This window comes from Oenanthe melanoleuca, chromosome 4A (genome assembly GCF_029582105.1).
Source record: "Oenanthe melanoleuca isolate GR-GAL-2019-014 chromosome 4A, OMel1.0, whole genome shotgun sequence".
Classification (NCBI taxonomy): Eukaryota; Metazoa; Chordata; class Aves; order Passeriformes; family Muscicapidae; genus Oenanthe; species Oenanthe melanoleuca.
The window spans coordinates 6,127,082-6,143,203 of NC_079338.1; the positions used below are offsets into that span (position 1 = coordinate 6,127,082).

At 38.4% G+C, this 16,122-nt stretch overlaps 1 protein-coding gene across 1 annotated transcript; it reads left to right on the forward strand.

Annotated features, from left to right (window-relative positions):
* Positions 1 to 3,972: 3,972 nt before the first annotated feature.
* On the forward strand, positions 3,973 to 14,939 carry LOC130253060 (fmr1 neighbor protein-like). The gene is made up of 7 exons (XM_056491334.1): positions 3,973 to 4,064; positions 5,087 to 5,158; positions 7,076 to 7,189; positions 8,650 to 8,787; positions 11,399 to 11,495; positions 13,944 to 14,095; positions 14,784 to 14,939. The coding sequence occupies exons 2-6, from the start codon at positions 5,089 to 5,091 to the stop codon at positions 14,059 to 14,061; spliced, it is 537 nt and encodes a 178-aa protein (XP_056347309.1). The 5' UTR covers positions 3,973 to 4,064; positions 5,087 to 5,088; the 3' UTR covers positions 14,062 to 14,095; positions 14,784 to 14,939.
* Positions 14,940 to 16,122: the final 1,183 nt, after the last annotated feature.

Here is a 16,122-nt window from a genome sequence, read left to right on the forward strand (position 1 = left end):
TTCAGTATTTGTGTACTTAACATATAGCCCTTCTGGTTCATATTCCGGTGATTTTAAATGTTTATTAGATTTCAACAAATCAACCTGTGAATCTAAATGTACACTTTTATTTTGGAAAGTCATGTTACAAAACTGGAAAGTGCAACAAATGTCTGATGCTTGAGTTTAGGTCCGTCCTCTTGGTAACTATTATAAAGTATGGTCTAATGGATTAAAATTATTTTTAAAATAAAGTTCTTTGAAAGAGTGAGAGATATTTGTGAATCATGCCAAAGTCTAAATTCAGTAAGATTAAGCTCTAAGTAAATGAGTTAACAAATGCTTAAAAAAATACAAAGTTTGTGTTTCTGTTTTCTGAATGCATTTTTGTTAATGATGGTGGGGAGTTAAGATTTTCAGAGTTGCTATTAAAGCTTTGTCAAGGAAAAAAATCTCTTTATTCAGCTTTTTTAAAGCAGATAAAAATCTCTACTGATGAGCTTTTTTAGCCCTTCTTGATCCCTAATATGAAATATTGTGTACTATGTCCAGGAAGGACATTGAGTATTTATGAGTATGGGACTGAGTGTAGAGCGTGCTTCTTCTTACGAGCACTTACTGTGAAAGGCAGCTTATTTTCCTGAGCTGCAGTATGTTTCCCTGCAAAATCCTTCAATATTGAATATTCAAAGGGAAAACTTAAAGCTTCCAGTGAGCATTCCTCAGTCATTTCAGGAGTCCTGCTGTACAGTTCTGCAAAGTTCTCTGCTAATCTGCAAGAGAAGATGGGTGTAAAATATTTTTATCCTGTGTATTGTTAAAAGTTTTGTCTATTTCCAGAAGCAGCGAGACTTGCAATGGAATACCTGTGTTAAGGGGTGAGGGAGATGTGTTGCTGGTTCAGATAGCTACTTTAAAGAATTTTTTTAAAAGTAACAGGGCTGAGCTTGTTTCTACAGTAGTGTGTACTAAGCTTGCAATTCGCTTGAACTTAGCAGATTTTCATCTTAAAAGATGCTAGTCAAAGAGTCTTTTCCAGACATTCACACCCATGAAAATTGGGGTGACTAGGATGTTTGCTCTGTTAAGGTATTAAGGCTGCTTAATATATGTTAGGAAAAGTGAGGTTAGATCTCCTGAGCTTAGTGTTCTGCATAGATTCCACTTTGATCACAAGGTTCTCCTTGGCAGAGGTTCGTTAGACTTAGGTGCAGTGTTGCTTTCACATCATATTTTTATGCTGTGATTTACAGAAACAGCTCTTTGGCAGTGTGAGTCTTTGACAGAGGACTGTGAATTTTTTGCCATTAGGGGATGAATATGGTTTTCTACAAGAATTTTTTTCAATGCGTTGTACATCTGTCACTTGTGCTTTCACAAACTACGAAGATCATTCATCTCAGTTTGATAGAAATAATTGCTTTTAAACCCGAATGAGTCAGTTTGCCATAATTTTTATGCATTGTTTAAAAATTGCTTTACAATAGACTTTAAAGCAGTATTTTTTTGTGTGCTTTGAGTACTGTATGGAATTGGATTATAAGAAATAGCAACAGTCATAGGTAATTTTATGTATCTACTGAAAATTCAGTAGGAGAATATGTTTACTTACAGTTTTGCACTGAATTTAAGATAAGAGTTTTCAATAAAAGCAGTTAAAGCAAAAATTGATCACATGGATGTAGTCTATAAATGCTAAAAGCTTGACTGTTGCAGAAATGGTACAGCAAACTTCAGGCATGGTTTGGGGTTTGGATGTGCTTTTTTGCCTGGTACACAGGCTGAGCCTCAGGTATAGACCACACCTACAGCAAGGGAAATCAGCGCTCCTAAATGTAGTAAAATCAATTAAGTGTTCTATTTCAAATGGGGGCAATTTTCTGTGCTTCGTAGCAGTCTGAAAAGTCCCATGTCAGAAATGCATCACACTGTCTGGAGTGTTCCATGAGATAAATCAGCTTGGAAAATCTCACTTTCATGTAAATCATATGCTTCAGAAAAGGAAGGCTTGGGGATTGGATATTTCCAAGTATCTCCTTTCTGGAATTTCTGAGAGTGGCTGAGTCTTGTTTGGGTATAGAGTGAAACAATGAAACTGAGGATACTGGGTATTGTTGCTTATTTTAGCAAGCTAGTGTTGCATACAAATGAGGTTAAAGAGACCCACCCTTTAAAGTTACTTTGCCATTATCTGAAATGAGGAAGAAAAGCCCATGTGAAATCTATGTTTTTTCAGGCTCATCAGTTCAGATGGCTGTTGTAGCGAACTGCAGCTCCTTTAGGTAGCTCATCTGTTAGGGGAACTGCTGATTTGATGGCATCTGCATTTACTCTAGGCTTCTATATATTTTAAAAACACTGCTCCCAGTCTAGTCAGAGCCTTTCCTTAAAAAATGAATGGAAGTGGTAGAATCCTAGAAGGGTCTAGGTCGGAAGAGACCTTAAAGATCATCTAGTTCCAGCCTCTGCCTTGGGCAGGAACACCTTCCCGTAGGCCAAATTGTCCAGAGCTCCATCCAGCCTGGCCTGGAATGCCTTCAGGCACAGGACATCTTCAGCTTCTCCAGGCAACCTGTGCCAGGGCCTCAGCACCCTCATCATAAAAAACTCTAACTTTATATCTAGTCTAATTTGAACTTCTTTTTGTTTAAAACTGTTACACTCTGTCCTATTGCACAGGCACTGGCCAATAAAAAGTCTTCCCCGTGTGCTAAAAAGTCTTCCCCATCTTTCTCATGTAGCCCCTTTAGGTACTGGGAGGGACTCTAATGTGTACCCAGAGCCTTCCCTAGGCTGAACCACCCCAGGTCTCTCAGCTTGTATTCACAGCAGAGCTGTTTCAGGTCTCTGGTCACCTTCATGACCATATGGACAAGCTTGAAAAGGTCCATGTTTTTCATATGGGAGGGAACTTGTGGTTTAACTGCATCCAGCAACACCAGGTAGCTGCTCACTCACTCAATCCTCTCTTCCCCCTCTACCTTCCCAGCGGTGATGGGAATCCAGGGAAACAAAAGAGTGAAAATCATGAGTTGATACAAGAGTAGTTTAATAATTGAAATATAATAGCGTACAGTAATAATAATTGTAACAAAAAGGTGCGAGAGAGATGAAATCCAAGAGGAGCAAGAGCTGCACAATACAATTGCTCAGTATACTGACCAATGCCCTGCCCATCCCCAGGCAGTGTTTGGTATGTCTCTGCCAGCTCCTGCAGAGAGATCCTCACTCCTCCTGAGTGTGGTGTGCCATGGTGTGGAATAACCCTTTGGCAGGTCAGTTGTCCTGTCCGTGCTTACTCCTGGTTTCTGTTGCACCTGCTCCCTGCCAGAGCAGGGGAACTCAAAAGTCCTTAATTGAGAGCAAGAACTGCTTAGCAACAACTAAGCATTAGTGTGTTATCAGCATTATTCTCATCCTAAATCCAAGGCACAGCACTGCCAGCTGCAAAGAAGAAAATGTATCTATCTCAGTTGATATCAGGTCAGATCTCCAGAGCTGGGTGCATTGCACCAGGTGGGGTCTCGAGAGTGGAGTAGAGGGGCAGAATCACCTCCCTTGACCCGCTGGCTGTGTTCCCTTTGATGCAGCCCAGGATATGATTGCCTCCCGGGTCTAAGAAAGATGCATGTCAGATTTGTTCTTCAAATGTGCAAATATTTGGTGAAGCTAACTAATTCACCTTTCATTAGTTAGTGAGAAGCTCTAAGCATTCTGACTGAACTTTTTGAGAGGAGTATATTTTGGTCTCTTACCTATTACCTGGACTGCTCTATTAGGTGGTGTTTCTGTATTGTACGTTGGAGTGTGACTGGTAAAAGTATGAACTTGTTTTTAACTTGGTGAATTGGAAGACTTGGGAGGCTTTCCAACAATCTCAGCTGGAGCTAATTTCTTCCAAAACACATTGAGCTTTTTCTGGCTCCTCTGTTGTTCCATCCTGTTCCATGCACCTGAACCGGGGCGGGGGGGAGGGAGGTGTGACTGTGACATCCTTTGGTTCCACGGTTGTCAGGGCCAGTCTGCTGTTGCTGCTGCACCTTGGGGAGCTGCTCATGCTGATGCTGGAGAACACAGCAAAAGAAGTAAGTAATGGCAAGAATAAGAATTTTCTCTTTATCTTGTTTTCCTTCTCTGTTGTTTTCCCAATTTGTCATGAATGATACTAAATTTTAGTAAGTGTCTTGGAAAACACAATTCCTGTCCTCTCAAGAAATAAGTTTCTTCATGGGACAGGACATGTTTGTATATTCCTCTATGGCACAGGCACTTTGAAGGGCAGGGAAGCTTTCCTCACTGAGCCGGAGCGCAGAAAGAGCTGGCCCTTCAAAGGGCAGTCGCCATATGAAATGCAGTCAGTCTTTTCCCTGTACAGCACTTCAGAAAATGGGGCTTCCCCTTCCCAGTACTAACAGACTGTCTCTACATTTAAGCTAGTTCAAGCTTTACAACTAAGTGGTAATAATTGAAAAAAAGCCCTTTTTAGTATAAAACAGGAGGGGCAGGCAAAGCATCTCGCAAAGCAGTCATCAGGGGCTTCTTGAGGGTACAAAACCCAGCTTAAACCTGCTTCTAAATTACTATGAATCCCATGGGGATTTCTAAAAGTATTTTGTCCATAATACCATTTTGAACCATCTTTTAAAAATGTTATCCAAAGCTCTTCATGTGCTCCAATTGTGAAAAGAGTGAAGAATTCCATGAGCTAAACTAGGATTCAGTTTTTAAACTTTCAAAAATTATTAATTCTTTATTCTTGATTCTGTTCATTGAACTCAGGTTAAAATTTTTAGCTGAAAATTATATTTTTAAGTGCCAAGTGTCCAGCTCTGGGAGAGCTCTTATCAGAAAGATATTTTTTTGGCTAGTCTCTGTTAACAAGATGCCTTCTTTTAAATGCCCTTTAAATGAGTAATTTCTTCAAAATCATTTATTGCCAATATATACACATATATTTTCAATGGATTTTGGCCTCTTGCAAAAAAGGTATTCCTGCTCTGTGCAGCAGTCAACTGTCAGGTTGGCTCTAATCCAAATATGAAGTTAAGACTGATAATTCGTATTATGCAGGACCCTATACCTATTACTGCTCTTGGTTTTATTGTAGTAATGCTGTGCTTTGGCACCTGTCGAGCCTGGATCTTCATGGTCCTGTTCCTGCTTTGTAGCATCCATTCATGTGAGTATTGCAAGGACAAAAATATTCTCAAAGAAATGGCAAGTATTTTACTAGCAAGCAGGTTTTCTTGTCTTGAAAATGGTTGGAAAATAATGAGAAAAATTACAAGCAATTACTTCAGATTGGATCGATCCATTCTGAGACTTAAATAGAGCAAAATATTTTTTTTCCTGCAACAATAGTTCCCATTTCCCTCTGTGTGTCTGTACAAGAAATACATGCTGCTTGTTTCATCCCTGTCACTGCAACTTGCTTTTATTTCACAGTTGATCAGAGATTTTTCTTTTTGTTCCCCAATTATAGGGTCTTCTGGTTTTTCCCCACTTAGACCTTTTTTTCAGCATATTATTAAAGTTGTTCTTACAGTCTGTTGAGAATTGATGTATTTACTTATTACAGCAGATGACTGAAAGTAATTAGAAAGGTTTTTGTCTGATTACTTGCACTAACAGAAGTTAAGTTTGGTCATCTGACGTGTAAAGGATCCGTCCAAACATGTTTGCATTTGATCCTTAATGCATTGAGAAACCAGAGCCTTTTCAGCTCTTGGTGAAAGGCTGGCAGTTGCTGTGTCGTAAAAGTCTTCCAGAGTGCATGTGAGCTCTTACACAGATATGAGTTTGTAAGTACAGCAATGGCCATTAAACCTCTGTAAATGGCTTGTGTCTATTTAAACCCTCACATGAGAGAGTAATGTGTAGGGCAGCCATGGTTTTCAAATAATTCTTACCAAACTGAATGTTGGAGACCTCATCTTGTGAACTTCCCATTAAATCATTACAAAGCATATAAAATTTTCTGTTCTGTCTTGTTTACTAGCAGGGAGAGGGTCCCTATGACAAAACTGTCGGTGTGAGCTTTGGTGGTCACATTTTTGTTACATGCTAGTCTCAGATTATCTGTTTTGACAGTACCTTCAGTTCTCTCTACTCTGTTCTTTTTTTTTCCCAAGGGAGTTTGTATGGCACAGAAGAGGCAATTGTGCCCCAGGACAAGTAATTTCCTAATTCCCTAATTTATGCTCCCAGTGCTGTTAGCTGAAGAATTATCCAAAAGACTGAAGATTGTTCAATGCCTTCATGTTTGGTTAGGTTGTGATCTCGCTTCTCTTCACAAAGACTTAAACACCATGAAATGGCTTTCAGCAAGCTCCATCACTGAAAGCTATTAAAGTGGTGATGGTGTAAGTTCTCTCATGGAAGGAAAAAAGGCAAGCAGGTGGGAATACTGGGTCTCTTTTTTTCCCCCCTCATTGGGGAGTGGTTGATTGCCTGTGGAGTTGTAGTGAGATTTGCACTTTAATGAACCCATATTTTTCTAGAATATTGTAAATGAAAGGTGATTGGGAAGTCTCAGAGTAAGAAATCAGTAGTAGCGTTTGTGTAAACACTGCAATACCTCTATATTTAGGGATGTTTTGCTCTTTTCTATGCAGCTGCAGCAGGTCCCTGTCTAAAATAAAAGGCTGGAATGTTTGGTTATGTCTGATAAAGGTGCCTTTCACCATGTTTCTGTGTTTTAACTCGGATCTGATCTTTATTTAAAAAGCTGAAAGTTCTGTTTGTGTGCATAGGAGAAATATAAATATAGATGTAGCAAAATGTGTTCATGTAACCTTCACCTCAGAGGTGAGCAGCAGAGCTTTTTATCCTTGACAATTTCCACCTGAATGGATTCTTTAATTTAAATTTTACAGCTTTAGTTCTTTACTCATTGTGGTTCATGAAGCAATTTAAAGCAATATAAGTGACAACAACAGAAACATATCTGTGCTTAACCTTGCTAACCATCAGTAGACGCAGTTCCTGATGACTTTAAATGCCTTCCTAATGAGTGATAATCAGTATGAAAATGTCATTGCTTTAATTAATTAAGGATAATTTTGATTGTAATGAACTAATAATTATGAACTTTCAGTTCTTGCAGCACCAATTCATCCTGGTTCAGAACAGAGTGCAGAGGCACCCAGCAAACCTAACATGACAATGAAAGGTGTATTTGAATCTTTCTTAAGCTTCTTCAGACCAATGAGTAAGTGTCACTTCACCTCTGCAGCATTGTTTCTCTCTTCCCTTCCCACTTCTGCCTCATTTCCAGTCCACCCTCCTTCCCCTACCTGTCAGCATTTCATGTGTTTAAATCCCTTGGTCTAATACTGTAAAACTCACTAAAGCTCTTAAAAACAGGATTGTTAAGTGCCTCTTTGGGACTACCACAGATTTGTTTGCATTGCTACCCTCCTGCAAAACCCTCCATCACCAGTGATGTGATTGTGCAGGAAACTGAAATTATAATGAAAGTTTGGCATAGGATCCACCATACCTAGCTTGGTTGTATCTCATCTGAAATAGTCTTCCAGTCTTCTCATGTACACATAGAGAGAAAAAAGAATTTGGCACAGCCTAAATGAGAGAAGAATTTTGTGCCACATTGGTGTCTCTCCCACTTCTACTGGCTAAGGAAGGCTTCTGGCCTGTTAAATTAGACTGATCCACTCATCTTTGGACTGCTGAAGATAAATTACAAGAAGAACTAAATTATTTAATAAAATTATTGGGATGAAAATCACAATGCTAACTTGCTAATATCAAAAAGAAAAATAATATGAGTACAAAAAATATTTGTTATATATAAAAACTGCCAGTCTGGTTCCATAACCACACCATAGACCAATAGGAAGGAGAAGTAGAAATGCTGCTTTTCACTTAGTATGTTTCTGCATTAGTATCAGTGTGCCTCCACCACTATTGCTGTCATGTAGCCCTAAGTAAACACAGAGGAATGCTGAACATCCTGATCCCCCCTTTAATAAACTGAATTTGGTTACTAGTAATGTCTCTGATAAATGTGAGACTGACAATACAGCAAGTCTTGGAGGAGTCATTGGAACCAAATGATGCTTTCCAGCTGCTGTGTAACATAAGGGATGAGATATTATGTTTTATAGGAATTAAATATACAGAGATGTCTACTATTTATAACTGTCTTTCACATTTAAGCCATTCCCACAGAGTATCTCACGATTATCAATAAATCTGCTATTAAATAGGAAATCTCAAAAATTGCTTAAATGTGTTGTTCATTAACTGTATTGGATGTCATGGGGGTTTTTCCTAGCAGCTTATTTTCAGCTGCTTGTAGAAACAAATAGTAAGTGCCAAACAGAGATGGTTAGTTGCAATATAGTCCTTCAGAACAAAAAAAAAAAAAAAAAAAAAAAAAAAGTCTTAGATATCTGCTGTTTTTTAATTAGAAACAGAAAAAACCAAAATATTTTCTATTACATGATTTAGCTTTTCTGCTAATTTCAATATAAAAGTTGGTTAGGTTTTGGGAAGGAACATACATGAATGTCAATGATACTGTTTTCTGACAGATTTAATTAATCAAAACATGCTAGAGACATCAAAGTGATGACTTCCTTCTGTTTCACATTGTTCCCAGGATATACATCTTACCTAGTGGTTTTTGTTGTTTTTTTTCTTTTTAAGCTTGCCGCCTCAGCAGTGAGCGACTCTTAACAACTCCTTGTACTGTAGAAGGCCTGAACATGTCTGAATGCTCAAAAATTCACTGCTGTCCTCTCAAAATTGGCCATGAAGAGCAGTGCTACATGCCAGTGAGAGATGGTGAGTATGCTGCTCTGGGCTCCTGCCTCAGAACAAACCCTGCTCCTGGTCACACAGTACAGTTCTCGTTGCTGTTTGTACCTTTAGCTTTCCAGGACACCACTCTCTTTAAAGTAATTGTAAGCTTGCATGTATTTCTTCATCTATACTAATAAATGAAACAATTAATTAATAGAAAATTTTCTGGATATTGTCAAGTCCAGCACAGGCAAACAACAAGTGCCATACAAATAAATACAGTCACATATGTCAGTACAAAAAAATTAAGTAAAGGCTTTGTTTGTTGGAAGGGGCGGGTAATCGAAAGTAGTGTCTCCATGAAAGTGCAGTGAAGACAAAGTGAAGGAACTGGATGTATTTTGCATGGTGAAGAGGAGACTGATTAGTTGTTTAACAGCTACTGAAGCCTGTTTAGAAGGGAAGTTACTAAGATGAGAGTCATAAATTCTTCCTGGAAGAATCAGATGATTTAAAAAGTGGAAATTGCCCCTAACTGATGCTTAAGAAATTTAGCTCAGACATTAAGGGGGAAAGTGTTCATCAGAAAGGGGATGGAGTCCCCAACTTTGGAGTCTCCAACTTTTGGAGGCTTGTTATATTCAAGACTTGGATATAACAAGACACAACTCATTTGATCTCGTATTGGCAGTAGCCTTGCTTCAAGAGGAAGATTCATCTATGTGATCTGCTGAAGTCTCTTACAACCAAAATGTCAGTGGTTCTGTGTAACCAAATTTCAGCCTTAGCATTACATTTTACCTCCTTTTTTTCCTTTGAGCTTCAACTTGGTGGGCATGATTTTTTTTTTTCTCATATGAATGCAAAAAACACTTTTTGTAGATCCTGTCTTTGCTTATAACTCCATGGTTGTCTTTGCTCTACTGAAAGGGTTGTATCAAATCCTAGTTTTTATCATAATTTTTTTCCTGTTTGCATAGCTTTCTAGAAAGAGTTTTTGCTTTTCATGGTGAGGTTGTTTCAGTAAACTGAAAAAAGCAAATAATGTAGAGGTAATTTATTATAGACAGAATTATTGGTGTGGAAGGACCTCTCACAATTAATTCTCCCTGTTCTACCAGCATAGCTACAGTGGGTTTCCCAGGGGCTGTGTCAGTCAAATTTTGAATTTGTTCAAGGACAAACAGCCAACAATGTAGGAAGAGTTTTTAGACACAAGCCATCTTACCAAATGTGGATATTAAATTAGTAGAAAGAAACCTTAATCTAGAACTTAATGATTTTGTTCTTCCTGGTATAATTCAGTATACCTCCATTGATTTCACAGGTGATATCCTGATTTTTAGGATGAGCTGAATTAATACAGATATGAAACCCCAAGGTTACTTGTCAGCTAACATGAATCCACTTTCTCTTGTTTGTGCTGCTTCAGGAGCAAGCTGAGGTCAAAATAAGACTTTGAAATTTTCCTTGTCCTTGAGCAGCTCTGCATTCCAGTGCTGGGGCAGCTGTAGTTACTACCAGCTAGATAATTTTTGATTGAAGAAATTTTTATCCCGTGTGATGCCATCAGAATCTGTTTATTAGTTAGGGGCATATGACAGAAATTAAAGGTTTTAATAATATAAAAGTCCCTGCTTGGGCCTTTATATTTTGTATAAAAGGCACTTCACTACAGCAAGAAGAAAAGCTGTACAGTGAAAATTATAGCTGCTCTTCTCATTTTTAAGACACATACTGAAGCAAATTTTAAAATTAAATATGCTTATTTAGCTGTGACTGATTGATTCCTCATTTCAGTTAGGCTTTTATTGTTTGGACATCAATATCAAGGGCTAACTAATCTACAGAATTATTTGTTCATAAATTAATGAGCTCCTTGAATACTCCTGGATGTACAGCATATGTCCAAAGAAAATGCAAACACTTACTGTTTGCCTTGTAGCAATCTGTTGACAAAACAGAAGCACTTAGCAGATATTAGACTCATGGCAGTTGTGTTTGTCAGCTGGTCACATGCTGCATACAGAATGGTTCTTCTCGTTGGGAGGTTTGTCTTGAATTTCACTGGGAATAAAATGAGGCCTTAAGAAAATGCTACAAAAGTTACGAACTGAAGCAGATGAACAGAATTTTAAAGATTTTCTCTCCATTCCAAAGCAGCTTCTAAGGGACTTTGATTGGTTTTTTAAACTATTATTTTTTCCCCCCACTCAACTGTGCGTCATGCCATGGGCTCACTCAAACCCTGGTTGCCTCTGAAACTGAACAAACACTTGGGCTTTTGAAACTTGAGACCAATTCTTTCTCATCTGAGCTCATTTCTAACACTTACTTTTTTTGCCATTGTGCTACTGAATCATAGAATCATTTAGGTTGGAAAAGACCCTTGTGGTCAGTGAGTTCAACTTTAAATTCATCTGAGAGATGGCAATTTTCCTTGGCATTTACTGAAATCTTTAGGTGTGAGTGTGTCTTAGTATGTGATAGTGTCAGAACTTTGATGGCAGAACATCTGTCTGAGCTAAGTGGCAACATGGCTGTGGATTCCTGGCAGCAAAGATGTCTGTCTTAGAGGCTGATTCTGTCACCTGACCCTCAGTGTCTATATAGAATTATTCAGAACTAATGCAAATTTCTGTTGGCTCTACAGATGTGCAGCTGGCCATTCGAGTGATTTTGCTTACTGGAGGAGGATTTTTGACTTTGGGATTTCTACCAATCTGTTGCTGTGCCTTTTTGCAGAGAACGTAAGTGTTAGAGCATGACCAGACCAAATTTATGAAGTACCATTTCTAAATGGTGAAAATATGGAGAACTGACATCTTTTAACTAGGTAAGGGGAGAAAAGATTGGGGGGAAAAAAGCACAAGAAACTAATGTTCAAACATAAAAGAGTCCTCCTATTTTGAAGCTACATAAAACAGTGTCAATTTGGCTTAAATCAAAAAAGGTTATTTATTACCCCAGTACTCTTTCTAAGGTCCTGGATATAAATGACTTGGACTTAATCTTACTCCTCTTGTTTGGGCAGTTGCATGTAAAACACGAAAGCAGAGTCCCTCCAGGACAGACCTGGACTTATACAGTAAGATAAGGAAGGGAAGAACAAAGTATGAGGCCTGAATAGAGTAAGAGAGATGGGCTGCAAGTTGGGAATTAATTAACTCTAATGTTTTTAACATGCAGCGTGGGGTTTTTAATGTATAGGGCACTTTACAGCCTGCAAGTTCTATGCAAGCAGTTTAGTGTCTGATACTAAGAGTTTCAGCATGTGTATGTGTTCTCAGGATACAGGGAAAATGTAAACTCCACAACATCAAGGTCATTAAACTGATGGAATGAATGAACATACTATGCTTTATTCTGCATAGGTAGTAGTTTATATTGAATGAGTGGTGCTACAAGTTAGTTAATATGACAGAATTTTCTTTTTTGTGAAGATTTTTTCCTCCAAGTGTTAAACTTCTGCTCTTTTAAGATCTAGTAGTCTGTGTGGGATTATATACGTGCATGTATAAACACACACGTAGACTTTACTAATGAGGCTGCTTGGCAGATGGCGGTTTGCTGTGGAGTTCCACATTTTGACAAAACCTGCTGTGAAAATCTCCACATTACATCTTACACTGTGCTCAACAGCTCCTGCTCAGCATACAGATAGCTGCACTGAGTCATCAGTGACTGAAAGCAGAAGGCAAAGAATCAACATGAAATTATCATAAATTTTCTGGAAAATGAATGAATATGTGTTCGTTTTGGGAGAATTCACATTAATGTTTAAATGATCATTTCTGTGTTTTTTCATAGCTGATGAAACTAGGGATTTTGCTCTTCTGCTATTACTTCATTATTTGCTTTGTTTTTTAATGCAGTAACTAACTAGATGATAAATTATTTAAATTTCCAACACCATATATTTAAGTTAGAGGAAGGATGCAATCCTATCACACTGTAACTTTGAGTTTTGCCAGTTTTAGAGACAGTTGATAGAGCTTTGAGAAGCATTCCTTTAATAAGCCAAAACCCTCTCTGGATAGAAATTCTTTTGTTTTCAACATTATACAGTCATTGTTGAGAGAGTCCTATGTACAATGCCAAATCTGTACTGCAACTGGTGTGAACAAAAGTAAAAATTGTTCTTTAGAGTTATCAAAAAAAAAAAAAAGAGGACTTCTACTGATGAAATTTGGGATGATTGTTTAACTTCACTGTGCCTCTTCTAGAGCAAACTGTGCGGTTTCTGTGCCATGGCCAGACAAAGAAAATAGAGGAACATTAAATTCCTGTAAAACTGATAGAGGGAGCTGAGTACTCCTCTCCTTGACACACTTGATCAATTCTAGTTGATCTAATTTCCCAAGCCAGTGGGGCTTTGTTACTTTCTACATCCCCATGGACAAACTGTGTTTTCTCCTTCCAATGGTGTTTTTCATGCAGGAAGCAGAATCTACACATCTGTTCTCTGCCAACTGGCAATTTCCCTTGTGTGCTATCAGCACAGTATCTCTGGTCTAGATGGTTTTGCTATGTCCATAACTGTGCCAGCCTGTCTTGCTCCTCTCAGTTTTGTTAGTCTTCTATAAGAACTACATGCAAGGACAGGTAGGTTAAAGCACTAAAGGTTAGAAAAATGTAGGTACACTTAAATAACACTACTTTTGTATAATATTGTGTAGATTTTAAAAATAGAATAGAAAAGTCTTCATTCCTGCCCAATCCCTAGTACAGCTGTGGTAAGAAGCCCACAGAATTTTGTTGACTTGTTACTGGGGAAATTTCTGGTCATGGTTGCATTGTTTCGTCATCCTTGCCTGCTAGGGATCAGACAAGCAGTCCTGTGCAGGAGTTCCTCTCTCAGGCAGAGCTGGGCAGTGAGGGGTGTCCCAGGCCTGTGTGTGCCTTGTGTGGACTGAGGAGTGCTGGGTTGATGGTTGGGATTGATGATCTCAAAGGTATTTTCTATCCTGAATGATTCTGTGATTCTTGAAGAAAATGTAAGAAATGAGAAAAGCATAGAAATGCTTCTTTTCACCTTAATCTTTCTTCTGGTGATGAATCTTATGATGGCCCCTGAAATCAACTATAGCTTTCTGAGTTTTTTCACTGGAGCTAGGATTTCATGGCTGAAGTCTAGATGACCTTCTCTTAATTCCTATTTTGGAAGTCAACCAATTTCAGTTTTTAATATGTTACAGTCCGTGTATCAATCCTTTACGAAAGATAAGTAAAAAAGTACAGAAAATTGCAAAGGAGAGAAGAGCATTTGATGAAAAGACTCCTGATGAAGAGATTCATCGCCACTTACTGGACTGACTTAAGAAAGAACCAAAAGGACAAAAAAAAGAAGGTAAATCAACTTTGGGGTATTCTTTTGTTCTAAGTTTAGGGTTGTTCCATTGAGTCCATGTAGAATGCTAAAGATATCCGTTACCAAATACCTGCTGCCTGTCAGTGCACTAGACATAGTCCAAAGGCATTGCTTGTCATGGATCACCTTCAGTTTCTGTTTTGGGAGAGGTACGAGTTTGCAAGAATTCAATTGCTGTCCTGGACTGCCAGCTGATAGCAGAGCCATGGATAGTCTGAGGTTAAAGCCCTCTGCCACTTCAGTGTTCCTTGTCTCATGTGCAAATTGTAGCATGAGAAAGTGGAAATGCAATGGGTTTGCTGCTTTCAGGAGAGGCAGATCCATTTACAGGCACTGAAAAAAGCCTGTCCTTCTGTATGGATAGGGGTGGTTTGTAGCTGAGGTATTCCTATAGCTCCACACCTTGGCACCCTTGGCATTCTTCCTAAATGCTGAAGAGCAATTGCTACTGAAATAAATGTAATCTGAGAGTGAAATGCTGTTTACTTCATGTGACCATGCCAAGCTATACTCTATTAAAGGTCATAATGAAGTAAAAAAGTGTCAGGGAGGTCATCAGACAACAAAGAAGTATTTCACAGAGAGTATTGATTTGGCAGAAATGTAAAGGTGTCCCTAAATCAAGTTATACTCATGTTTGGGATTTTTTTCTCCCTTTGGTGTATAGGAACATCCACCTGATCCTGAAGATCAGTCAGAAGACATCAGGATTATTGGACTATCTCCTAGAAAATGACACATTTCATTTTAGATTTGAAGTAATACAAAGTTGTTAACCCTTGATTATAGTACTGATTTTGCAGTAAAAGTTTTTTTCATTCTAGTTTCTTGCACTCATTCCATAATTTCCTGTACAAAAAAAAACCCTGGTAACACTGAAAGGCAAACTGCTTGTGGCAACCCTTGAATAGTAAAGGCAGCGTTCTTTTCATACAGTAGCATCCCTGTGGAGAGATATAAAGATAGCTGTTACCTGTCCATTTCAGCTTAGGGGTCAGTCTTAGAAAAAGATTACAGAAGTGTTGTCACTCATTAGATTGGTATTGAGAGGAAGCTTGCTCTGCTTTCATATTGGATGGCCCCATAGCACAGTAGTGCTGCTCTTGCTGAGGAGAACAGCTAATTCTTTACCAGGCTGCAGAGGATTTGGGAAATCTGTTGTTGGGCAATTGCTTTAAAGATATGCTGGGCAAAAATACAAAGTACTTAAGGAAAGTGTGGGAGTATTGTCTCTGGAGTTGCTCTCTCTGCTGGGTATTGCTGCACCACACAACTTTTTTGATCCTAGGATGACCTGTCTCCCAAAGTAGGTGATTCCAAAATGGAATTTCTTTCCATTTCTCTGCAGTATAACAAAAATAAAAGAAACAAATGTGTAACACTTTTCAACAGCTGAGTGCAGCATGAGCACCTAAAAGATTGTGAGAAGTCGGTATCACCCATAACAATGCAATCACTTGTGATATTTCTTTGGGGCTGTGAAGTCCATGTAGCAGAATTTCTAAAAGCTACAACTGGCAGGAATGGAGCTTTGGTCCTAAGCTGGAGTATAAATATTACGAGTAATTCTTAGAAACTCTGTACTTTCAGAATTCCCCATTTAAAACATTTTTCTTAGTTTCCTAAGTCTTAAAAAGGGGATCACTTAAAATTGAAGTGTAATGGGGTAGAATATGCATATGGGTGATCTCATGAACTTGTTGGAGTACTTGCTGATGCTCAGTTGTAACTATATGCAGAAGTTTAAAGCCTGGCATTGCAACCATTGCCAGAAGCATTGTGTAACAGATAACTTGGTTGAAATTTTGGAAGCAAAAGTATTACACTGTTTTTAGTGTAATAAAACTATTGTTCTGTGGAGCAACAATGGAAACTGAATAGGGCACTGTTTGCTTTCTAAATCTGATGTGTATTTGCTCTTTTTTTATATATTTTTATGGAAGGTGAAGTATGTATATAGACATTTTGACAAAGAAAAAAACAGTTTCCTGCTGCATGAATTTTGA